Raw genomic sequence first — 27,386 nt, forward strand, 5'->3', positions numbered from 1 at the left:
CCTGGAATGGGAGGAGAACAGTGCAGATGGGAATGGAAATGTGGCTTTCAGGACAAGGGATGGGTTTTGTGGGAATCGGGATGTGTTCTGTTACTGACACTGTGACATTAAGAGGCCAGCAGAACATCCAGGTGGAAAGGGAACCAGCAGTCGTTGGAAAGCAAGGCCACCACAGAAACAATCAAGCAGAGGTATTGGCTCGGGAAGTCTGTATCCACTGTAAGAAAGGATGGTCAGGGGGAAAGTATAGAGAACAAAAGAGAAAAACAGTCAAGGGTGGACTCTTGGGTGGGACCCAAACTTCTAGCTGAGAGGAAGAAGTACCTGTGAAAGAGACAAGATGCCAAGTGGCCAGCAAGATACCAGAAAACCAGGATGATGTGGTGGAGCCTGGGGACCGAGGGAGAATGGAATCTGAACAGGGAAAGTCTTACTCAAAGTCAGAGCGATGGGGAATGTTATCGACGGAGTCTGGTGTTGGCTGGTCGCTGGAGATTTTAGATGGTTTGAGTCCAGAGGTGTGGGGCAGAAGCCAGAATCTAGGGGCTGAAGAGTGACTGGGGGTGAGGAAACAATAGCTCACATCACTTGGGTGCTTACTCTATGCCTGGCACCCGCTAAACACCTGATGTCTTTTGCTTCCTTTAATCCTCCCAGCAATCTTGTGAGGAAACTGAGGCACAGAGAGGTTAAGTGCCTTGCCTGAGGTCACACAGATAGGAGACAGCACAGCTAGGATTTCAACTGGAGGACTCCTCATGAGCCAGTCATCCTTACCTCAGCCAGGAAAGAAAAATCAAGCACAGGGGAGGAAAGGAAAGGAAAGAGAGCCCTTGTCTTCCTGCTCGCTCCCCACCCCAAGGACAAAAGAGAAACAGAGACAGGGCAGAGGCTACACAGGAACTGTGATATGGAGGGCAAGGAGTGTGAGGAAGTCCCCTTACGATCTTGGTCAAGCGGGGAGGGGGATCACCTGAGAGTGACAAGGCTGGCAGTCAGTGGGGACTGGAGGAGCTACAGAGAGGATTTGAAGGGTGACTGTCGCTCAGAAGACCCTGGTGTGGGGGGCGCCTGGGCCGCTCAGTCAGTTAAGTGTCCGGCTTTTGATCCCAGCTCAGGTCTTGATTTCAGGGTCTTAAGTTCAAGCCCCACGTTGGGCTCTGCACTGGGTGTGTGAAGCCTACTTCAACAACAACAACGACAACAACAACAACAACAACAAAGAAGACCGCGGCGTGGAGGCTCTGCCTGGTTCATCTCGCTGTCTAGCTGTTGAAGTACCACAGCTCCAAAAACCTCAGCCCTGGGCACCTTGCCACCCGTATAGGCTCAAGGGCTGTTCGAATAAGGGGACTCGGCAACGAGCAACTCCCAGGGCCAGTGACAAGCGCTCAAGATGTGCTCCCAACACGCGGGAACAGACAGACTCAGGACTTCTTTGAGTCTAGTGGACACTCATGAGAAGAAAGTACCACAGAGAAAAACTTCCCGTTTTTTGTGATCAGCCAGAGACTGGTCGCATCAAAGGCCTGGAATTTAAAGAGGCCGTGATTTACAAAGAATAAATAATGACTCACGCTGCTTCTCTCCTTGACCAAGAGCATCAAAACAAAAAGAGGTGGGGCTCTCAGGTGTCTAGATGTGGCTGAGACAAACACAATTCATAAATCCCGTTTTACAAAGAGCACAGAAACACTAGAATTCACCATAAAATGAAGAGATTTTGGGAAAGCGTTTGAAGTATGAAGTTCCATCTGGTACCAAAGCACACCTCCTTCTAGCAGGTCAGACCACAAAATAATATCGTATTAACAGTTTTTTAAAATGACTCAAGTGTAGGCTGGCAAGTCTGTTTAGCCACACGAGAGTCTGATGACTTACTCTGTCACGCTGGTGTAGGACATATTTTTTGTCACATAAAAACGCATAACGCACAACGGACTTTTAGAGGCAAAATGTTCACATTTTTCACTTACTGTCATTGTTAGAGCCCGTTTCCATAACACCATAAGGAGGAGCCAGCAGTCCTGCCATGTACTGTCGATATTTCTGAAAGACAAAATTGTCAACTCAATGCACAGATATTGACTCACGTGGGGCATTCATTTATTTACACAATAAAAAGCAGAAATGTTGGGTGTCAGGAAGCATCTGACTCGAGTATTTATAGAGCCATGAAACGTGCTGTCTGGGATCCGTGGTCTAAAATAAAGATGCTGTGTTATAAGAGGTCTTCCTGGATGAGACAGAAAGTGCCCCCTGCCCCCGGCCCAGGCAGGGGTACCATCCCAGCCAGTTCATTTAAGTACTCGTTACTGACTAACCCAACTGCATGGGCTTCTACCCTCCCTCCACCTCTTGCCCTGCTTCTCACTCCAGCAAACACATGCTTGGGTTTTTGTGGAAGGCACAGACACTTGGTTTTTATAGATGCAGATACAAATAATTGTGCTGCCTTCTTAATAGGTGAATGGTACTGAATCAGCTTTCTTTCAAAGTAAAAAGAAACGCATCTCTGGAAAACGTCAGTTTTGAAAGAAGCTGATTCGCTTCCATTTACCTGCTTCTTTTACTCTGTACACCTGCCCGTTATGTGACCCCTACAGAACTTTCGGTATGTTGTCAAATAGAATGGTTTGACTTCATTTAGGACTATTTGGATTCCTCTGAATTGAATCCCCTGGCTTTTGGTCCAGGCATGCCTTAAAACCTGGGGCTCAGTGACATCGATGAGCCCCCAGAGTCTGTGCTGTTTTGAAGGAATAAGGCTTGGTGAGCAGAAAGCCTTTTAGACCATCCACTGAGAGAGGGATGACATTTACAAAGAATGGAAAATAGACATTAGACATCCTGTCTTCTCAGGTAATAAATACAGCCTCCTCCCCTCTCAGAATGAAAGCCAGGCAATTTTATTTATTGCATGGTGTCATGTATATTTATGGTTTATAATTATGATGACACATAAGTGTTAAATGGCATCAAAAGAATCAACACTCTATAATGTGTTTGTGGGTTACACAGACGTCAGCAGAAAAGCCTTCATCTGTAGCAATGGGCAGCTGGCGACATGCAGTGTTTGAGCAACCATCTGGCCCATTTGGTAGATGTGAATGGTGTTTGTAATGTAACATTGATGATTTCTCAAAAGAGCCTTCTTCTAGTCAAGATGTGACTAGCTTTTTTTCTTTTTTTTAATCCTTTTTTCTTCTCACTCTAAAGCAACTATACTAACACCTGCATGCAAACATTAAAAATCACGATTTTCCCTGCCTCTGAGTTAACTAATCACTCAAACATACCCACAGGACTAATCTATCACCCTGAATTCCTGACATTTCCTTTGATAGCTTCTCAGTTCTGATTCTCTTCTTTCTTATGACACCATCCACTCTTCTTCCTCATGAGAGAGCACTGATTAAACACATTTCTGGGCATGATATTATGCTGGACTCCGAACAAAACAGGCTCACAGAGAGCAGATGGGGACTGGTATGTGTTCTAAGAAGGTTTTGTGACCCCCCCCCCCCCACAGCCTTTTGAGTTCTTCTTATTGTTAGCAACTCCTTACCAGGCTCTTAAAAGAAATAATCCATGTTAAGTTAAAGGAGCAATCTGCTTTGCTTATAAATGTTGTTTCGGATGCAGCGGATGTTCTTTGTCTCAGGCACCTCTATGCCAGTTCCCATGAGCTCCACGGAAGCACCCCCTGACCCCTAAGTGAACAGGCCTTTGCCTTCTTTCAGCTCCATAGCACTTGGTCTGTTGCTTGTTCATTCATGGAGCACATCATTATGGCTGTTGCTCCTGGTAACAGAAAATAGAACAACCCTCTGGAGAGCAGAAGGTGGGCTAGTTTTCAGGACATGCATGCATTAAACACCTACTATGTGCAGACAATGTCCCAGGCACTGGGCTTCCTGCAGAAAATAAGTAGATGGGCCCTTTGCACTTATGAAGTGTCTATCTCCTGCAACATAGAGCACCATGGCTTATGCCTAATATGAATCTCCTGCAACATAGAGCACCATGGCTTACGCCTAATATGAACTAAACACTTATCTGTCGAATTTTAGAAATTTTATGGAGAATTTCAAACATATATAAAAACAGAATAACACATACCTAACATCTAGCCTCAATAATTATTAACTCATGACCAATGTTGTTTCCTCTACACTCCTATCCACCCGCCCTTTCCAGAATTATTTTGAAGCAAATCCCAGATATCATATCATTTGATCCATAAATATTTCAGATACATCAAACAAAACTACAATGTCACTATCACAACTAAGAAATGTAACATTTCCATAATATCCATTTGATGTTCAAATTTATGTTTCATAAATGTCATTGCTGAATTGAATTTATAAAGTACTTTAATAAGACAACATCGGTCTTAGTAGAACAACTTTTGGCATAGTGAAGATTGCAAAAACAGGGTTGAAATATTAATACCTACACATAAGAAGCCAGCCTTTCAAAATTGATGGGACACTTTTTAGAAAACATCTGCATAATCAGGGAAATTGATTTCTTGTGTAGCATAGTGCAGAGCACTCTATACCAATCAGGATAAAAACAGCTCACGGAAATAAAACCTGTGCCAGAAAATTGGGACTCCTAAATGATTTGCATATAATCTGCATATAGCTTGGTCTTCGGGCAGCATGTCATCTTCCAAGCACCACTTAAAAAACAGTCTACAAAAGAACCTGTCGTCTGAAAAGATGCTGAACCTCATTCACGACAGAAAGGCACATTAAAACTACAGAGTGCCATGTCCTTTTTTACTTGTCAGACTTGGCAAAGCTTCAAAAAATTTACTAACGTACAATTGGTGATCTCAGACATTGCTTACGGGAATGTAAAATGATGCAACCTCCGAGGAAGGCAGTTTAGAAGCATCCATCACATTTAAAAATCTGTATTTCCTTTGAGGAAAGACCCTCCCTTAGAGGGCAGAAATAGGACCTCCTGAAATACCTGAATACATAGGCAGACAGGCATATCTGTTGGTAATAACAGACAAAATAACAGCCTCAAACAGAAAATAACTCAGATGTCCACAAGTAGATGGCACCTGGGCTACTTCCTGATAAGTAAAGATGGGTTATTTCCTGATGAATAGATGATGTTGGAATATTATGTAGCCATGAACGAAGCAGCACTACCTGCTGATATAGAATAGTCTCCAGGGGTGCACGGGGGGCTCAGTCGGTTAAGCGTCTGACTTCAGCTCAGGTCATGATTTCACAGTTTGTGAGTTCGGGCCCCGCGTCGGGCTCTGTGCCGACAGCTCGGAGCCTGGATCCTGCTTTGGATTCTGTGTCTCCCTCTCTTGCTGCCCTTCCCTTGCTCATGCTCTGTCTCTCTCCCTCTCAAAAAATAAACATTAAAAAAAAAAAAAAGAATGATCTCCACAATATATTGTGAAATTTAAAAAAGGTGAAACACAGCACTGTATGCTACCATTTTGTGATGATAAAAGAATACATGTGCATATGTGAATATTTATAAGGATTTGTAAATGCATAGCCTATCTCTGGACACATGCACAAGAAAGTAGTATGAACGACTGCCTCTGGGAAAGAGATCTAGGTAGCTGAAGGTCACATGGGAGAGGGACTTAGTTTTCCCTGTTCATCACCCACTGTGGCTGTCTGCCTGGGGCCAGACTGGCGGCACTGGCTTGCAGTGGCATACAGAAAGGGATAACGACGGCAGTGGAATGAGCAGACAGCCCTTCTCTCTTAAACATGTGGAGTTGGGAATAATTCGCTTTGACTATAAAATCTTTCAGAGTGGGGAAATGAAGGATTCCCCAGGGTGCGGGAATGGGCTACCTTTTATCGCGCTTATTGGTGCTCAAGTGATGAATTGAAAAACGAGAGATGAATGGATTAGTAAACCTAGATTGTGGGGTGGTTGGTCTCTTCATAGACGTTTAAAGCCATGCCATGCTTTCTGAGTAACAGACTGAAACTGAAGGGAATTCACCAAGACTCCCATATGAAAGTCAGCACAAGGTCAGCTTTAACCTGAGTCAGCAGCTCTCCAGAGGTGACCCAGCACCTCTGGAACATGGTGTTTATGGTGTTTACTCAACGTCACTCGCACATGCCTCCCACACCCTGGCTGCTGGGGGTGTGCAGTAGCCCAGTTCAGTCCCTTGACAATGTCCTCCTGGGGCCCCGGTTGACCTCTCCCTGCAAAACCTTTCCCTGGACCCCAACACATTCTAACACATCAATAATTGAAATGCCCTCACTCAATCATTTTATTTTATTTTATTATTTTATTTTATTTTATTTTATTTTATTTTATTTTATTTTATTTTATTTTATTTTATTTTATTTTATTTTATTTTTTTAGGCTTCCACCATCACTCAATCATTTTAAAATCACCACATGCACCTGGGAAAGAGCTATACCTTTAACTGCCACAGACACAGATCCTCACTGTGTAAGGGCCCTAGCTGGAGGATTGTTCAACAGTTCCCACTCCCTAGCCCTGCATGAACTCTGAGGGCAGTTAGGAAATCAGTTATTCACATGACAAGAGAACCACAAGGGTCTTCCAGGGTCTTAGAAGAATTCGGTAGGACTCGTTCTTAGGATCTGCTCCTGGCTTTGTCACTAGTCATCTGGGTCAATCTGACAAGTCTTCTGAGCTCTCTGACTTCAATATCCTCCATAAAGTGGGTGCTCTAAATTAGATCAAGGGTTCCTTGGGAAGAACTCTGGTGGGTTGGAGGACCCTCAGGCAAGCGTACCATGCAAACAAAACCTCAGCCCCTATGGCAACTAGAGTGTCTTCCCTTGTAACTGTTTTATAAATTAGAGTTCTAAAAGCAATTTCATCTGAAAGATGACTTTCGCTTCTAAAAAATAAAAGTTTACAAATCACAAGACTAATCCCTGAACTTTCAGCCAGAGATGTCACTCAAAGATCTCTGTAAAGAATCAACAAAGACCAATTTAGGATTTGTCTACGAGGTATTAAGGATTCTACCCTCTGTTAGAAAGACTCCTATGGTTGAGAATTGGCCGAGTGACAGGTTGCTCTGTACCTGAAAGGTTTATCAACAAAATTGGTACTGAGAATTTAACAGAGATGCACCACAGTGCATTGTGGACCATCTCAAAAGGTGTACAGAGCCCTGGAATGGAACACAGCAGGGCAAAAGGGGGTGCGAGAGGGGTTAACAGAAGCTCTTCCTGGAGCTTACATTTTATTCTATGTCAAGTAGTTTAAAGGATTACTTTTATACTTTTATATTATGGAGTAGAAAGCTAAATTTGCATAAATTTTAAAGATTAAAGCATGAGACATCAAAGAAATTTTGAGCTTGCTGCTGGCTACTTCTAGCTACAAAGGGTCTAGACCCCAGGCAGTATGTATTGATTTCCTCTGCATTTGGAGAACTTCAGTGGAAAAAACCAAGAACCTCTGATGTTATGAAAAGCACGCAGACATCGGAATCATACAAGAACCAGGTCTTAATTCTGATCCTACCACATGCTACCTGTGTAAACTTGAGGAAGTTGGTTACTTCAGTTGCCTGGGTGAAGAGTCTCATCTTTCAGGACCATTGGGAGGATATGAAATAAAATCTATAAAAGTGCCCAGCGCATATTAGGCACTTAATAAATACTTGCTGCTGCTGCTAACAGCAACAACAACAACAACGACAACAACAACGACAACAACAATGCAACCAAGGATTAATCAAGATAATCACACTATATTTGATATGCTTCCCAAGCAGATACCGTTCAGCTTTAGCAAAGAACATTCTCTTCATGACAATTTCACATTACTGAGGATGTGGATATACATAATGTAAAGACCTATAATACATCTATTGACCGGTCTGCTAAATAGGGCTGTGGAGAAATAGGAATTTAAATAATAGACTTTCTTAAATAATTTTATAGTATACTGCCTATTTTTATACCCACATGGTAAAACTGTCCAAGAAGAAAGAAAGGGCACAAGACAGTAAGCCCAAAAATAATTTCACAAAAATAAGTAAAGCCTTTTAGCCATCAGAACTGTTTTATAGTCAAAGAGTATTTTTTATTTTTGTGTTTTATTTTTTTATATAAATATAATTTATTGTCAAATTGGTTTCCATACAACACCCAGTGTTCATCCCAACAGGTGCCCTCCTCAATGCCCATCACCCATTTTCCCCTCTCCCCCACCCCCATCAACCCTCAGTTTGTTCTGAGTATATTTTTAAAAAATTAATCTGTAACTTACAACTGGCCAGTTTATGAAGTCACATCAGTTTCTGTGGCTGAGAACAGAGGGAAGAGGGAAGGCAGTGTGAGGGGTATGGCATCCTGGGGCTTGTGAGGTCAGATGCCTGTCTCTAAATCCAGGTGGAGATGTGCTAAAGCCTACATGAATATATATTTTTAAAATTTTTTATTTGAAAGAGAGAGAAAGCACGAGGCGGGAAGAGGGGCAGAGGGAGACAGAGAGAATCCCAAGCAGGCTCCACGTTCAGTGCGGAGCCCAACGTGGGGCTAGATCCCACAACACTGGGATCAGGACCTAAGCTAAAATCAAGAGTCAGATGCTCAACCAACTGAGCCACCCAGGCGCACCAAGCTATACTAATATTTTGAAGAAGACACAAAAGATGACAGTCTCAGGTTAAACTCTGGTTTGTCTCTCAGCCAACTCATGGCCCCCTCACTGAAGAAAGCTGACTGGAAAGCAGGTAGAACCACCCGGTGGAAGGGGGTCAGGGAGTAAACCCAGCTCTGCTCTGTAAGCCTTGAGTCCCAGGCCGGTGCTGCTCCCATCCAGAGCTAGGGCAACTTCTTTTTCTAGTTTGCACAAAGGCTCTGTATGAGCCAGCTGTAGTCCAGGAGCCAGAATACAAAAGTGGAGTGGCATCTGCTGGGGGAGGAGGCATAACAGAGCCATGTCTCAGTTTACAAAGCAGGACTAACAGAGAATAAAGAAAGTCTGGCAGCTTGAACCCTAGCTGGACCCACTAGGGTCCTAGACAAGAGAAAATGGGGTCCTAGTGGAGTATGATTCCCAACCCTGGAGGTGAAGGTCTTCCTGACACACTGTGAGGCCTTGTCTGAGGGTCTGCCAGCTGCTGCCTGCTGCCGCGACCTACCCAGGCTGCTAGCAGGAGCCCCCACGGGGGGGCCAGGGCGGTACAGGACTGTCACTACACTCCTGCCTGGCCAGAAGCAGCTAGGCCGAGATGCTGGGCACATCCTTTCCCAGCAACAGTCCCTCTGTCCCCCCGCCCCTCTGCCTAGGAGATCATCAGGTTGCAGGGAGAGCACAAGTAGCATCCTTAGGCTGGGATATCAGTGCTAGAAAAGCATTAAAAACAGGAAGTCATAAGGATGACTGATAGGCATTGCTGTGAACACCCGGGGGAGGGGGATGTGTTCTGAACAGGAAAGCACTAATAGGAGCTCATGGTAGAGGTGTGTGTGGATGGGGCCAGGATTGGGGCAGAATAGAAGAGGGCCACTCTGGGGGTCTGAGGCTATATATCCTGTCATAACATCCCACTCATTACATCTGCACTGGGTTCTGACAACCTAGTAAAGCCGAGTTTGTAAAATGTAATGACAAACAAATTACCTGTACTTTCTCTGAAAGCATTAGGAGTATTTGGGAAAGGAGCTTACAATAGGGATCTAACGTTTAGGCCCCCTGTTTTCGGTTTCTTGGTAAGAATTTTTCATGACTTCTGTATTGTGTGCAATATGTGATGTGAAATTGGCCATGGCACATTGCTCTAAAATCTCAGAGAGCTAGAGAATTCTCAAACATAGGAAGAACAGGAAAGAAGGGGAAAAGCAAAGCAGTTGTAAATGGAAACCTTCAAGCAGAATTTTTCTGTTTACCCTTTTAAAGCTGTTATTGCTTCTCCCACAGCAGATCACTGGCTGGACTGAGTTTACCTCTTATGCCAAGTTATTTTGTTTCCCTGTTTCTCGATTTCTATAGCATTCGCATAATAGGACTCAAAGAACTTCCATCACCATGTCTTCAATGATATTTAATTATATCCTTTGGTCCTAAGATAGATATTTCTAAATGGAAGCAAAATTCTGCTTGCCAACTCCTGGCCATTTTTAATTCACGACTAACTTGCCAAGAGCAGTAGTTTGGAATGTGATAATCACAACGATAGTCCTAATAGAGAAAATTTCCAACCCTGAGTCATTTAGAGTGCTAGGCTAAAGCCCAAGCAAGATGACCCTGCAGGCAAGCAAATAAAGTCTCACTCAAAACGCACCTGTTTGGGGGCACCTGGATGGCTCAGTCGGTTGAGCGTCCGACTTTGGCCCAGGTCATGATCTTGCGGTCTGTGGGTTCGAGCCCTGCGTCGGGCTCTCCGATTCTGTGCTTTCCGATTCTGTGTCTCCCTCTCTCTCTGCCCCTCCCCCACTCATGCTCTATCTCTCTCTCTCTCTCTGTCAAAAATAAATAAACTTTAAAAAAAACGCACCTGTTTGAAATTCTCTCTCCCACTGGTGGATGGTAAAGGGTGGGGCAAATTCAGATTACAGAGTCAGGACACAGACACAGAATCTGAGGCTGAGGAGGCTTGGGGGTTAAGGCGCAGGGGGCATGGAGAACAACAGCCCTCCAGGTAGAGGGGGAACAGGTGTGATATTAAGAGACCAGGCCAGGTGGGACAGAGAGTCAGGACAGGGGGCTGGGGAGAGGGGAAGGCGGTGAGGCTGAGCAGTGCAGGGACTGAACAGGTAAGGCCTTTCAGGTCACAGTGAGGATTCTGAACAGCACCCTCATACCACATAGAGTAGTTTAAGTAGAGAAATGACAAGAACAGATAGGTGTCTCTAAAAGATCATTTTGGCTTATGCCTGGAGAATGTTTTTCATGGGAAAACAAGGAAGGCATTGGGCCCTTAAGGGAGAGACAGACCTGAAAGTGAACTTGGAGGAGAGGCAAGAGAAGGAGATGTGAAGTAGGGGGTAAAGGTACTTCATTCCTAGGGGTGAGGCAATCTCCAACTACCTATGGTCAATGACCTTAAAGGCTCAGATTTCTTGTTCAAGCACATTCAACACTTCTATACTTTGTTTTTTCCAAATATTTTTTTCAATTTTTTAAAAATGTTTATTTATATTTGAGAGAGAGAGAGAGGGAGTGCACAAGCAGGGGAGGGGCAGAGAGAGAGACAGAGACAGAATATGAAGCAGGCTTCAGGCTCTGAGCTGTCAGCACAGAGCCCAATGCGGGGCTCAAACCCATGAGCTGTGGTTCATGACCTGAGCCGAAGCTGGACGCTTAACCGACTGAGCCACCCAGGCGTCTCTCCAAATCTTTTTTTTAATGTTTATTTATGAGAGAGAGCAGAGTGAGAGCAGGGGAGGGGCAGAGAGAGAGGGAGACACAGAATCCGAAGCAGGCTCTAGGCTCTGGGCTGTCAGCACAGAACCTGATGTGGGACTCGAACCCATGAACCATGAGATCATGACCTAAGCCAAAGCCAGATGCTTAACCAACTGAGTCACTCAGGTGTCTCAACACATCTATACTTTTAATATGACTAAAAAGTTTGGGGATTTCTGGGGGCTCACTGGAATGATTATAATTTAAGTTAGTGCATGCTCTGCATATTTGAGTAATTAAATTAGCCGTGAGTTTCTCTTAGGGAAACACAAATTGAAAGCAAGACACACACACAGTAGGTCAGTGCTACTTAAATGAATCATAAAATACTCTGCTGTGGAGCTATTATTGCATAGTCCATTCTCATAGCTCTCTTTTCACTGAGGCTGTACCTACTCCATCTAATGTATAAGTGTGACTATGCATGTTGAAAAAATAGCCTCTGCCTCCTTGTTTATAGAAAAAACAGTTGGTTGACATTTTATTTAAGCATATGACTCTTTAAGGGTGGTGGATATTAATATAGTTACTCTGAATTAGAACAATCAAGCCCAGCACTGACGAAACTAACAAGACTATCAGTAATACATATATCATGGAAACATGCAAATTCCAAGAAAGTGCTTAAATGTTGATCATACAGCATTAGGATGCACTGATCATTTAAAAACCTAAAATAAAGGATCATTTCACAGTAACAGCCTATGACTGTCATCCCATTAGAGCAAACTACCAACATTTTGCTTTTGCTTTCTGGGTCTACAATATACCACACATAGGGGAGTAGACAGAGCAAGAGGGAGATAGTAAATAGTAATTCAATGGGTGCTGTGGTCTGGATGTATCCCCCCACCACCCAAATTCCTAAGTTGAAATCCTAACACCTAACGTGATGGTGGGGGGACTTTGTGGGGGCTCTTAAGTCATAAGGGTGGAGCCCTCACAAATGGGGTCAATGCTCTTCTGAGGCCCCACAGACTCCCCCATCCCTGCTGCCAATGGAGGTCACAATGAGAAGTACCACGTGGCACTTTGACCTCAGACTTCCAGCTTCCAGGACTGTGAGAAATAAATTTCTGTTGTTTACAAGCCACACCGGTTTTGTAATAGCAGCCCAAATGGACTAAGAAGAGGAGGCAGGAAGACTTTCTGCCCCAAGTAGATATCTGAACTTCCCACGTTAGAGACGTTTAAGTTTCTGTCTTCATCTCTCAAAATCTGAAACCACTGGAGCCTATGAACTAAGAATTTCTTTGGTTCTATTCTGAGCAAGTTTTTCTAGAAGCATCCATACATAACTCACCTATCCTATCTCCTCAACTTCAGTCCTACCCTATAACCTCTAGTGGGCGTTTAGTACCAGCTTTTGCCATATGCAGGCACATTGATCACTAGAAGGGAAACTATACAAGGACAGTGACTTTTATCTGTTTTGTACCCTGATGGAACTCAATAGCCTGGAGTTGGGTACTTCTCAGCTTCAACCACTCTCGACTTTTGGAGACTGTCTGCATTGATTCAGACCCAACTCCTGCAGCATTTCCGCCCATGCACATTGTTTGCACTTACTTTCTTCATCCCCCTTCATTATCATCATTTCTATTATTTCTGCTTCAAGCTGCCATAAACAACCTTACAGCATCCTTATCAATCCAAATCCAATATATCCCTACTGAACACATCTGGGAATCACGGTCATATAGGTGTGTGGTTGTGGAAGCTTCTAATCATCATGCAATATTATATGCCTTGAATCCTTTGAGTGATTCCTGGTTTCTATCAATTCTCTACTTTACATAATCTGAACTCTGTTTCTCCTACAGAGTGTGAACTCGGGGGCCTCACCCAGGCCCCACACTTTCTATAGTCCCCTCTCTATCCTCACCTAACAGATGAGGCCCCACATCTCCTCGTAGGAATACTAGGAGGTGTCAATAATGGAGGCAGTGCTTTAGCCATTCTGGAAAATAGGGTGAAAGAGAACAGTATAATGCCATATGTCTGAGGGGGTATGGGAGTGGGCAGGGCTGAAAGAGGTGGGGGGACACAAGCTTTAAGATTCAGGCAAATGTGGGGCTTCGTCCCAGTTCTGCAAACCTCCGCTGATGCTAACAGACTTGTGAGCTGACACAAGCCAGCCCCCGCCTCCCCTCCAGTCTCAGCTCCCACACTCTTCCCCAGCCATACTGGCTCCTTTCAGATGCTCTAGCACACTGAGCTTTCCCCTCAGGCCTCCTATATCTCCTGCTTCCCACCATTGACCCTGCCAACATCTGCTCACCTGTGCTGACCCATGGTCTCTTCAGAATGGCCTTCCCTGAGCCCCCAGTTTATGTTAGTCTCTTGTGACTCCTCTCCTGGTATCATGTCTTTGCCATCATGTCTTTTACCAGTGTTCCCAAGTAATCTGAGGTTATGTACTGTATGTGTGCTGCCTTAATGCCATTCTCCTCTGTTCCACTACAGACCAAGAGGGCAGGGACCACATCTATGTTCTCTCTCATTGCATACTTAGAACTGAGCACAGGGCCTGCGACATAGCAGGCTTTCAGCGAATATTTGTTGAGTGAATGAATTACTGACAGAATTTCCACTCTGAGGTTTGGTTCCTCAATAATAAACCAGACATATTACCATATACCCCTCACGGTTGATGGAAGGACTGAATGAGACAACCCGTGTGAAGCTCTGACAGCCCGGGCAAACAATAAATATTGGTTCCTATTCCCTCTACATCATGATTTTTTCTCACACTGATTCTGCTTAAGGAAGGGGTGCATTTCCATTTAAAAAAACTAAGGCTTGGAGGAAAAAACTGTCTAATGCATGGAGATCTACAAAAACAAATCTAATGACTGGAAGATATGATGAAAGAAGCCACTTAGAATTGTATGACGTACGTGGTCAAATATCTCTGTGATGTTTGTTTGCTCTTTATGAATCAGCTTCTTGCTTTCAGAGAAGGGACAGTGGGAGCATGTTGATGCTGATAAAAACAAAACCTAAACTTAACTCATCAAAATCTATGACACTGATCAATTTTGTAAGTTAAAAGGAAGTACAGGGGGACAGAGTGACCCGTCTGCTCCACCAGAATTAGTGCCAAAACACACTCATTAGTGAAAATGTAGTTTTAAGAGACCCATGCATAAATCTTGCTGGAAAAACTGGCAGCTATATATAAATAGCTGAAGGTAGAAAATGATTCATTTTACATATCCAACATTTTTTTTCGTAATTCCGCCTATTGCCGTTACTTCTAAGGCCTATCATTTTTTAATAAGTTTGCCTTTTGGCTTTGTTCTAACTACTCTTCTCTCTCTCTTTTTCCCTTCCTGTCTCTCCTTACATCCTACCCTCCTTCCCTTTATACAAATTCACAAAAATAAATTTTACTTCTATAAAATAAGTAAGAATACATGATAAAAAACTGAACTACAAGGTGTACAAAATGAAAAAAATAATCCTCTCCCTTCCTTACCCTCCACCTACTAATGACTTACCCAGTCCCACTGTCAAGCTAATCACTGCTGACACTCACTTCTTCTGTAACTTCCAGAATGTTTCCACACACACCAATATCTATCAATACATGTATCTATCTATCTTCTTATCAATTGGTTTGATAAACAAATGAGATCATATGGTACGTGATGTTTTATCCTTTTTCTTTCTCTCTTTCTCTATTAATGTATTTTGGGTGGCTTTTGCTATCAGAACACACTTCCCCATTGCTTTTTTGTTAGACACCTCATTTTTTTTGCCCACTTCTCCATTTAACCCAACTGGGGGAAATCTGGAAAATTTATTGAATCAAAATACCTTCCCTGAATGTAAAGCAAAAAGATAAAGATCATATATAAGGGTGTTATCAAGTGGAGATTTCAGCTATATTCATGAAAATGAGAGAGCACTGTAAAAATTTAATTCCAAGCAAACAAATATGCAAGCATATCACTCAGAAAATTTCTTTGATCTCTCCGATGGCTTTATCTAATTGGTGTCATTATGTTGTAACTCCACTGAGTGCCAACTATGTATCTGTAACCTTGGCAAAGGCTTCCCATGTGATACAGCTGAAGAAAAAAATGTGTGTGTTCTCGCCCCTAACGCTGTCAGAAGAAAAAAGAAATTTAATTTCAGTCTCTGTCAGCTTAAGAAGAATAGAACAGGAATTGTAAAATATTAAGATGGTGTTTGAGTATTACTGTTAAAAGGAAACAGATTTACAGCTTTTGATAATTGTGTTGTGGTTATAGAAGAAATTGTTCTTGTTCTAATGAAACATGCCCTGAAATATTTAGTATTTAGGGGTAAAGGAGTACAACTTCTCAACTTACAAATGATTCAAAAAAAAAAAAAATAGAGAGGGAGAAAGAGGGAGCATGCCAAAACAAGAGGCAGAAGTGCAGTCGAGTCTAGGGGAGTTCTTTATATTACCCTTCCAACTTTTCTGGGTATACTTTAAATTACATCAAAATTATAAGTTACCAAAAAATGAAAAGGAGTTGGGAGTTGAAACTTGAAAGGATTACTCTCTTTTTTTAGTGTTTATTTACTTTTGGCAGGGGGGGAGGGGCAGAGAGAGACAGAAACACAGAATCCCAAGCAGGCTCCAGGCTCTGAGCTGTCAGCACAGAGCCCGACGCAGGGTTTGAACTCACGAACCGCGAGATCATGACCTGAGCTGAAGTCAGATGCTTAACTGACTGAGCCACCCAGATGCCCCAAAAGGATTACTCTTAATGCATTTATCCTGTCAACGTCTGCCTTCCCCGACTCACAGGCTCTGCCTGCATTTCATAGGTCCAACAACCTCTGCTTCTGCAGCTAGTCCTTATCAGAGCGGAAACTCTGTCCCCACTGGCTGGGAAGGGCCAGCGCTGCCCCTGGGTGTCATGTGTCCACGTACCTGGCATGTGGGGAGAGGGGTGCAAGAGGGTGGAAGGACAGCACCCCAGAGCTACAAAGCCACAGCCTTCCCCTAATCCCACCTCACATGGCCCCCATACCTGGGCTTTGGCCTTTACTCCTCAATGAGTATATGTTTGTTTGTTTGTATTTTGCTGGCCCTCAATGCAGTCCACAGCCTGCCTTGCCCTTGTCTGCCTCTCCTCCCTAAGGGCTACCTCTTGTCCCTTCCACTGCTAGTTCTGGCCTGAAATACTGCCTGCTGTGACAAATATTTTTCACTCTCACTGTTGGCAAAACTTTCCCCAGGCCCCACTCACCAGACCAGAGGATCCCTTGGGTCTCAATGCCATCCTCTATCAAATTGGAATTTTCTAAGCCCTTTTAGTAGTCATTCTGATTGTTGGCCACTGCCCTTACAGCTTTTGTAACCAGGTTTTCTGGGAAGTGCATTCTGGCTTCCATGAGGACCAAGGACACTGGATGTCCCATCTCCAATGTTAACAGAGCTGAACAGTCTAACTGCTCCATTCAGATTAACCTTTGATCACACACCCAAACAGATTTTTCTGCAATCTAGAAACTCAACTTCAAATGTCAATTCTGCAGTCAGAATATGCCTACATTGGACTTTCCTATAAATGATCTCTATGGTGCTAGAAGGAAAGAAACAACCTTTCTATCAGTCAACACAAAAATCTAAACAAGATGATACAAGTGTACAATGATTATGAAAACCCAAACCATAAAACACGAATGTGTGCTTTCCAATATTTGTAACACACAGCGATAGTCTTGATTTTATTGCAGGTTTAAATAAAATTCCTGATGTTTTAAAAATAATATTACCTTTTTCTCCAAATCAATACATCTATAGCTTAAGTATCACATCTATTGAATATAGTGTTTAAACTTTGTGTTTAAACTTTGGGGGGAAAGTATAGCATATTGCATCAGAGAGGTGGAACAATGTTGAGAAGAGAAAACTTTAGGGAGTAGAGGAGTACCTTATTAAAAATTTTTTTAGCAGCCTCACAGGGAAAGGAAATATTGCCAACTGCTTTCCTGGACGGTATGCAGCTAATCCAGACAAAAAGGATTCTCCTTCCTTCAGTGAAAGTGTCAAGCTGAAAACGACACCATTAAGGACAGACATGGGGACAGCCCAGGAGGGAAGCAGCCAGGTGAGTGACTCTAAGTCTGGACCCCAGCTCCCAGGCGGATCTTGTCTAACCCTTCTCCACCCACCCCCAACCCCTCCAAGTGATGACATTCTGGCTTGTCCCCTGCTCTCTCCTTCAAGCAGAAGTGGGCTGCTCCAGCCTGTCTGCATCCCAGGAAACTGAAATGTCTGGCCAAGTGACTCTTCATCTCATCTGTGGGTGTAAGGAAGGAGCTGGCCAAAGGGAAGGATTTGAGTCTAAGAGAGTATGTTGACCAGAGACTGTCTAAATGGGCCCACAGAGTGAGGCAGGCCCGAGGAAGGGAAGGGGGTGGGAGAGATGTTGCAGAGAAGAAAGGAAGAACCAGCGCTATTCCAATAGAGCAAAGGGGTGCTGGTCTGGGTGATACCAGTGCTGGCCAGCAGGATGTGTTCACAGGGTGCAGGATTCGGCAGCTCCATGACACTTCTTCCTGGCTCTCCTGTGTCCATGCCAGCTCCTCCTTCCTCCGGAGCGGACCTAATCCCCATCTTGATGTTTACCATGATCTCCACCTCCCTTTCAGTTCTTTGCCTCCTGCTTTGAGGATCTTCCACCTTGATGCTTGGCCCTCAAACCCGCAACTCCTGGATGGGAATCCTCCTGGTACCCACACCCCTCTTCTCAGCTTGCATCTACTTTCCCAGACCAGACCCGACACGCTTATGTGCAGGTTGCTCAGATGCCCTGGTTCCAGCCTGTAGGCCTGGCCCTCTAATGTTGCCAAATAACACAGCTCCTCTCCCCGAGGTCAGCCACCTGGGGGCCTCTCACCCTCAGTCTTGTCATGCTGCCAGTCAAGCCTCTCACCTGAAGTATGACACACAACCCTTGGCACACTGCGAAGTTCTGTACACATGCTATTTCTAAGTATTGAATGTCGTTGCTACGCCAGGAAGCTAAGACATGCAGCGAAGAAGGAAATTCCAAAGATAACTCTCATTTAAAAGCCTCCCATTGAAATGAGTGTTCACCTTTGTTTTGCTGAATTAATTTATCCCAGTCTGGTTCTCAAGAGACCACTAACCGGGGTGTGGTTTGTCTTTTTGGGGTGATAAAAATGTTCTAAAATTGATTGTGGTGGTGGTTACACAACCTGCTAAAAGCTATTGAATTGTATACCTTAAGTGGGCAAATTGTATGGTATGTGAATTATGTCTCAATAAAGCTGTTTAAAAAAGAGAAAACACCATGTGGACTTCAGGATGTGCACCTAACCTACTGAATATATCCACCTGGCTGCCAGAAGGAGGGATCAGAAAAAAGATGCAGAAGAGTCATTTTCTGGAACTTCTGGGTAGGCTCTGCTGAAGCATACACCCTGATTTTACCTGCACGAAGCCAAGTCTGACCATCCCTCCCGCAGGCAGCTCCCCACACAGGAGCACGGCACACCAGGAGAACTGGTGTGCGTAGGCTTCTCTGTGCCTATAGCATGCAGAGCTACGCCTACTTTCTTCAGCATTTGATTTTTCCAAACAAAAGGAGAAACCAAGCACATAAAACCCAACAGTGAATTGATGAGCAACTTTGCATATATATAGAATTTCCAGGCAATAAAGCATGCTCTCCAACAAGCTTGTCTTTGTTTGGGAGAAAATTACGCTTTGCTTTCTCACAATGCCCTCTGCCAAGCCCGGTGTGCCCTCCTAATTTAAATTAGTCTTTCAATTGTATGATCTTTCCAAAGGAAACTAATTTTCACTATGCGCATTCAGGGAACTTAACCAGAACTTGAATTTTTTGTTGGGGGAGGGTGGCAAACCCATGTGGTAAGGTTTTCTGCTTTGCCACAATCCTAAGATTAATCATTTTTTGAATATCTATAAATATTATTTTGATTATGTGAATGCCTTTAAATAGCTGTTTACAAAAAACTCACAATACTGTAAGACTGCAAAGAAATAAGCCTAATATAAAATGTGAACAAGAGAATTAAACACAAATTGCACAATTATATTCTAATTTGTAGATTATAATTCAGTGTTCCATAATGATTTATCCTGAAAATACGTTATCTTAAAAAAAAATTAAAAACTGATTAAGATAACTTTTCTCACAAATCCTAAAATGCTTCATTCACTGGGTAATTTCATTCTGTGCTATCTCAATGAGGACATTTTGAATCAAAGACCTCAAGAAGAAGGTTAATAAATCTTGACAGCTTCCTTAGATTCTGTTCTCTTACTTACTGTTCGTTAAGTTCTGTATGAAGTTCAGCAGTTCACATAATCTGGCATAAAAATGGAGGATTTAAAAAAGAAGTTTAAAACTTTGATTTCTCAGAAAATGTCTTAATGGTGTCTATTTCTCAGTGCTGAGTTATTTCCCAGAAAAGGCTCTATTTTCACTATAATTTTCTAAAATAAATCTGATAGAAGAGAATACCATGGCAATGGGAAATGTGAGAAATTTGACCAAAGTGGATTAATTTTTTTAAACTGTCATAAATATATAGCATATCATATAAATTCATTATCTGGACAAGCCAATCATTCTGAATGACTTTAAGGCAAATTCTTGTTGGGTTTTTGTTTTTTTTCCTTTTTTGTGGAGGGGAGGGAGTGTTATTTTTATTCCTCCTCTCCCCAACCATTTCCTTCCATATACAAAAATAAGATAATCATCTCTGAATGCCCTCGGTGACCCAAGCATATAAATTCTGGGACAAATTATGTCAGCATAAAATTCAAAACTGGCAATCTCAGAGAACCAAGTTAGAAGTAGATCTGCTGTGTTTAAAATTAAACCATTTTAGTAATAATTAAAAGCACATAAAATTGTGAACAAAAACTCAGGAAATATGTCTTTTTTGGCTTGTTCATATAAGTTACAAATCAACACATGCAGTTTATCTCAAGGGAAGGGTGCACCGTGAACTCTCCCCAAAAGCAGAGTTGGTGGAAAGCACTCCTTGGATAGGGATACTGCAAGGATCACACAGGATCTTAGACTCCTTGCAAATACCCACTGGCTCAGTTGTCTAGCAGTTTGCCAATGGCAAGTTCCAAAAAGCCAAACTTTTAATTAAATGCTATGGAAAAGTAGCATGCCACATGCCTAAAACAACAACAACAACAACAACAACAACAACAACAACAACAACAACAACAACAAAAACCAACAAAAAAAGAACAACGACCCCAAACACCACACACCACCAGAATGGCTCATACCAGGACGGGAATCAAGAATAATCACTAAAAGCAGAATCCAGCTATTGTCTCAGAAAGATTAAAAACAAAGAATAGAAAACATGAACACAAAGGGCTGCAGGGATGCTACCAGAGAGCATTTAAAACAGACCCAGAAAGTAGCAACAAATCATTCTTCTCTCCCACCTTCCCTCACATACCAGAAGCTATAGGGAGCTCTTTAGAGAAAATTCAAAACACAGTTCTTCTGTTTGGTATTCTTTGAAGACTACTCAATGTACGAAGCACCAATCAGCCAAAGAACACGCAGAAAGTTCAAGTCCAATATTATGATAATTGTTATGCAATATTCATTGCCCACTTCAAAGGCCAAAATAGTGTGTGCAGACGCCTGTGTAAGAATGAGTGTTTAAAAAATTTTTTTTTGTAATTGAGAGAGACAGAATGAGAGTGAAAGCGGGGAAGAAGGGCAGAGGGAGAGGGAGAGAGAGAATCCCAAGCAGGCTCCATGCTGAGCATGGAGTCCGACATAGGGCTTGATCTCACAACCATGAGATCACGACCTGAGCCGAAATCAAGAGCTCGAACTGACTGATCCATCCAGGCGCCCCAAGAGTGAATGTGTTTTAAAAGTTTGGTACAAAGTGGAATAAGAAAACAGATGGCAAGACACTGATACCATTATTCTGGATTTCTCTGAAATGCCCCCTCAAAGCAATGACAGATTTCAGCACCTGCTCATCACAAAGTCACAGATGAGTTTTCTCTTCTCATTAAATCCTCATTCTTGCAGCCAGTCTAACAGCTCGTGGAAGACTAAATTCCTATTCAGATTGAAATGAATGTATCATGTTTTTCCTATTTGTCCGGACAGAGTCACTTATATGTGCTTCCAAAATAAACTTTTTTTTTTTTTTTTTTTTAATGAAGTAACTTTTTTACTCTCTCCCACTAAACCCTTTTCCCTGGAATAAAAAGAGAAAGAAGGAAAAGTGTAAGAACTAGAATTGGAACTTTTATAAGGCTTAGCTCTGATAGTGTACTGTAAGCCTTGCAATAAAAGGGAGCTTAAAATTTGGAAGTCATTACAAGAAAGCAATATTGCAAAGTGCGAAGAACCCGGAATCGCGGGCTAGACAGGTACCACTGTGAGGGGACTATTTTTACATGAAACCATCCAGGATAAAGTTGTAAATGAACTTAGGTCTTTATACAAATCTGTATAGGAACCCGTCAGAATCTAATGTTCTCTACAGACTACTCCACACCAAATACACAGTGAGCAGATTCCTGGAAACATAGGACAAAGTGAAAAGAAAAAAAAAAAAAAAAAAGGTGGCGCAGCTGTGTATGGGTGAGGCTATGGATTGATTACCCTGGAAATTACGTAGAACTGACAACTGTGACAGGTCCAGCCCACCATGCATCTTTGGGTGCAGAGACATTTTCTCTGATTTCTCGTGTCTTTGAATTCAAGAATGTGAAAGAGGTATTTATAATAATGAAGTAAAGCAGGGACTCTCAAATAGCATCTTTACCAAGGATCTGGGTGGAATCTCCTGTTGGCTTGGACCTGAAAGACCAGACTGTAGCATTGTAAACATCAATGTTTCAGTGAGTGGGGGCTGACACTGGAGGTGCATTTGGAAGTGAAAAGCACGCTGACAGGATTTAGCAATCATGTCTGAAAGGACTCCAGTCTCAGTAAAGGTGCTTTGGCTTCACATTGCTTCAAGCCTTTCAGGCAATCCTGGAGCCCTTTCTTCCGAAGAAGACAAAGAAAGTTAAGGTTGCCCTGACCAACTGCATCATATAGAACAGGACAGTGGCTAATACCCTGTGCCCCTGAGGACCTAACTAAATCAAGAAACTCATTTTGAAAAAATAGAAATAAAGTTGTCATTACATTAAGAAGAAAGAAAAAGAGCTTGGAATCCTGAGTCACAAAGCCTTGTGCTCCACTGCCATGGTTAGAAGCAGCAAGCAATCTGTGGAGGTGCTTTGCAAAGTACTACTGTTTCATGATGGCTCAGGAATGCTCCTGAGCCCTCCCCAACTTCCGTTGTCTTTCCCACAGGACATCAGGTGGATGCTTTCATCTCTTGGTTCTAAATGAACCTCAGACTGTGCCCTAACCCCTGCAGTTCTCCCCCCAGGACTGAGAGACTTGCACCTCTAGGCAAGTGTGTCTTGCTCAGCTTCCCCCTGTCTGGTCATGCTCATTCTTCACAACTCCTAACCATGGATGAACAACTGACTGCTGCCATCATGCTCTCATAATATCCTGTGCAGATTTCTAGCATCATCTCTCTCTGGTAGACCATACACTCCTATTTGGCAGGAACCACACCTTACTTCTCTTTCTAGCCCCAGCCTGTCCCATGGTGCCTGACCAAGAGTAGGACCTTGATAAAGTTGACTGCACAGATGAATATGTAATGAGTTGCTATCAATATATGGGGCATTTTTCAATATAAAGGTATTTTTAATTTTCTGTTTTTCTCTTTCATTTATAGGTTCAAAGTTTGAAGACCTGTACATGCAAGAATGCCACAGCTGAACCACAACACACAGAAGGCTGGCATGAATGCATGCTAGCCTGGCCAACACTGTGTCCTATTCGTTTTATGGGCATCTTTTAATTTGCATTCCTCTAAAGAGAACTTGAAACTGGGACTTGTATGTAGCTTATTTGGGAGGTGAATCCAGGAAGCAGGAGTAAAGGGCAGGAAAACCAAGGCAAGGAAGGAAGGTTAAGACCAGAAAGGCTGTGTTACTGAGCTGGTTTTCTTACTGGGGACCCTTGTAGAACGCATCCCAGATTTCTGTCTCCAAAGCACAGGAGTCTGGGGATTTATCTACAGACTCTCATTCCCCATTATTTGAGGAGTACCTCCCAAGCACTAACTACCCCCCTCCAAACTTTCCAGCTATCCTGAGTTTAGGTTGTGCAAGCTCTTGTGGTTTAGGGGAAAGTCCTGAGGCGCCAAGGCAGGGAACAGTTTAGGTGGGGTGTTGACTGCGCAGGAGCTATCCATCCCAGCTGCAGCTGAAATGGAAGGTAGGCCAGGCACACATTTAACTATAAAGGAACGAAATAAGGTCTTGCATCATCTTTTCCAGGACTATGCAGCTAAATAAATAACTTGATTCCAAAACACAATCCATTAATCCATAAAAAGAAAGTGCTTCATGGGATGATGTGGATGTCCTAGCTAGACCTTGGGGATAGAGTTCCCAGGGGACCAGGTGGCATTGCTAGCTTATACTTGGTAATATCTGAGATTTATACATCTCATTCAGGCCCCCAACCAGCCCTGACTCCCACCCTTTACCTTCCCTTCCATCCCCCACCATTCACAGGACAAACAAAAGGCTGAGAATTGCCATACATGTTTTCTCACGTGCTATGATTTCTTTTCACCATGTAAATTGGTCTTGGTGGTCATTTTATAAAAACAAGTGAAGGCAGCAGCAAAGAGGAGAAAAGGGACTTGCCGATCTGAATAAGTTCAAGCATTTACAGATAGCTTCTTCCCCTCTCCTCTCTGGGGCTCTGATAATTGATTAGGAGGAATTCCTATCCACCTTCCATGGTGGGGGAGTCTACTACAAATGACAGCAAACTTCTACTACTTAGCTTTCTCCAAGTATATTTGGTAAAGCTTCTTGTATTCATTATCACTGGAATTTTCTATGCCGATGGGAAAAAGGAGAGACCAACTGCAGAGTTTTTGTTATTTTTTACCTGAACTTCTGTACTACACTGTTCTTTACTCGGTAGAGATGACGTCAGGCACCCGCCCCACCCCTCCTCTGTGCACGTGCACCCTCCATGGATGCACCCCATCTGCTCTGCTCCCACCACTCAGAACAACTGTCAATAAATTTGGCCCTTTGTTTCTTGCAATCAGTCTCACTTTTCCAACATGCGCCTTTTAGCTTCATACTGGCCCGGAATTTTGAGATACACAGATGTCATGGCAGTGAGATGAGGAAAAGGGACATAAAATCAGAAATCAAGGCTAGCTTCTAAAGAAAGGTCTTTTATGGAGGAGCACAGAGGATGTTTAGGGCTGTGAAAATATTCTGTATGACACCATAATGGTGAATACATTTGTCCAAGTTCATGGGACGCACAACAGAAAGAGTGAACTCTGATATAAACTAGGGACTCTGGGGGATGATGGGTCAGTGGGGGTTCATCAGTGGCAACAAATGTTACCACCACGGAGGGGTGGGGGGGGGTGGGGAAGGGGAATGCTGTGCATGTGTTGGGGCAGAGGGCATATGAGACATCTCTGAACTTTCCCCTCAATTTTTCTGTGAAGCAAAAACTGCCCTAAAAAATAAAGTCAATTTTTAAAAATTAATAAATAGAGGGAAAAAGAGGAGGAGAACGAATAGGAAGGAAAGGGACACAAAATATACATCAAGAGACTGAGTGAAATCAGAAAACATCAAGAGACATGTGCCTGAAATACAGTATCTATCAGATGTCATAGGGCAATGTTTTGAAAGTGCAGGTAAGATCTCAAATAAGAAAGATAAGAAAAGATATAAATCTAGTCTGGCTTCAGGGATGTGTGACCCACACAGCCACCCTGAGCCCCAGAAGAGCCCTGTGCTTAGTTTAATGCTCTGCTATCATCTTGGAACTCTTCATAAGTTTTAAACAAAGGCCCCATATTTTCATTTCACGCCAGACAAATTATGTATCCGGTCCTGAGTAAAAGAATAGGAAATGTGAAATAAGATTGTTCCCTTGCAGGCTAAAGCCAAACAAGAAAAGTATTTGCAGAGGTATTCCCAAAGCACTCACTCCGTGCTTCTCACTAATTCATGTGAAGTGGTCTCTTTTGGTTTGAAGACGCTCGGAATTTCAGATTTCCATGTGCCTTGACACATGCATCCAGTGAACTGACAGGTGGGGTAGATTAGCCCTGAAAATAGGAAGTCTCATGGACGAAGTCCTAAATATATTCTAAACCCCCTCCCTGGTTTCCTTATTCGCAGAAGTGAGGAAATCATACCTCAAAAAATAACCACTGACCACGCTTCAAAGTAAGATTCACTTATACAAAGCCTAACTTCACTATGAAGAAAATGCGTGGAGAGTCTCCCATAGTGCAGCCTAACTAGAAATCGACTTTCCTAAGAGAGGGCAGAAGAAGCAACAAAAGGTCTCCCAGTGGTCCCCAAGGACAACTGTGGAAATGGCTGTCGCCAGTCATCCAATTCTTGACTCTGAGCCTTGGCTCGTATCAGTCATCAAACTTCCTCTCCTTAAATAGAGCCACTACAAATGTCACCACCAGCTTTCCTAGGACAAAATCAGGGATTTGGCGTCAGAACCTCAGCTGCCAAAATAAAAACCCTCTAAATTACTTTCAGTTCCTTCCTTCCATGACCTCTGTTCACTGTTTACCGCTGTGATGGTTGCTCAAGCCTTGCTCTCGATCCTGCAGGAGCTGGCCCTAGTGGCTTTTTAGCTTGACAGCTGTAAAATATTCATGCATACCTTCTTCTTTCTTTTAGGGCTACAGAAAAATACTCAATGTTCCCTGGGTCATTCTCCAAAAACCTGGTGGATAGAGCTCCAGATATATACAAACAACCTTAAACAGTTTTGCAAGCTATAGTAGGTTTTCCTTCACAAAATCTGCTAAGAGAATCCATTTATTATCTAGAAGTTTAAATATTGGCTTTGACCTGAATTTTACAAAATGTCGATCCATATTTAAAAATTTTTATTGCTGACTGACACTAAAAAGTAATAAGCTAGACATAATCATAGATGCACTGGTTAGCCTGAATATATGTATACATACAGATTTGATTAAAGCTCATGCTTGTGCATAGACATGTCCTCTTAGGAAACCTTGTTCCATCAGTGAAAATTGCAAGTTGAAATGACCTCCATGGGAGAAGAGGCACTTGTTATTTGGATGCAATCCTAATTACAAAGTAGCTTGATGAATAGAGACCAAATACTGCCCATGTTTATAGCAACAGGATATAATTTGGTCTCTCAACAATTGAAATCTGTTTGTAAGCAAACAAGACCTCTTTACTGACATTATTACCATGCATAAGTACTATTGCCAAAACCTTAACAATGGAAATCCAGCAAAAAATGGATTTCTTTCGTTATGAAACATGCCCCCAAAGATGTTAAAAGCCCATTAACTTAAAAGTGGACAGTGTCATGTGATCTCTTCAAGGAAAAAAAAATCAGTGCCACAACTCTTATAACTTTATAAATATTAAAAAACAGATTTTAGTTTGTGAGTTTTCATTCAAATAGATCTTTGACATGACAAATATGATTTTATTGGTATTTAAAATTAGGTCCAAACTATCAATCTCAGAAATTGTTTGTCAGCATGCACTCTTTCCTTTCCTTTTCTCCTCTTCTTTCCCTCAAGGAAGGGGTGCCTAGGAAGTCGATTAAAGTTCATCCTTATCACCCCATAAGTGGTTTCCAGCCTCAGGAAGATGGACGACTGGGCTCTTCGCCAGATCAAATTCCCCCCATTAGGCACTTGGAGAGTGTGAAGCATCCAGCAGTTAACTGGCTCTAGCAACATGAAATCACCATTACTCAGACACATGAGGGAAACTCTTTAAAAAGGCTGCTCTCCATTTTGAATTTGACTTTTCATAGAAGAGAAGAAAAATATTAAGTTGGTCATAGCAAGCCAG

General features: G+C 42.7%; 1 protein-coding gene across 10 annotated transcripts in view; it reads right to left on the reverse strand.

The window, feature by feature from the left end:
- RAPGEF4 (Rap guanine nucleotide exchange factor 4) overlaps positions 1–27,386 on the reverse strand; it is a 290,079-nt gene that overhangs the window by 125,341 nt on the left and 137,352 nt on the right. For 9 of the 10 annotated variants that reach the window (XM_053907653.1, XM_053907652.1, XM_053907656.1 and 6 more), the window contains one exon: positions 1,977–2,049. In XM_053907653.1, the coding sequence (XP_053763628.1) occupies positions 1,977–2,049 (73 nt within the window). Of the gene's footprint in view, positions 1–1,976; positions 2,050–16,644; positions 16,667–27,386 lie in introns of those variants that run through there. The other variant, XM_053907657.1, reaches the window with a different exon arrangement.

This window comes from Panthera pardus, unplaced genomic scaffold, assembly GCF_024362965.1.
Source record: "Panthera pardus isolate Hobbes unplaced genomic scaffold, ASM2436296v1 HiC_scaffold_10, whole genome shotgun sequence".
NCBI lineage: Eukaryota > Metazoa > Chordata > Mammalia > Carnivora > Felidae > Panthera > Panthera pardus.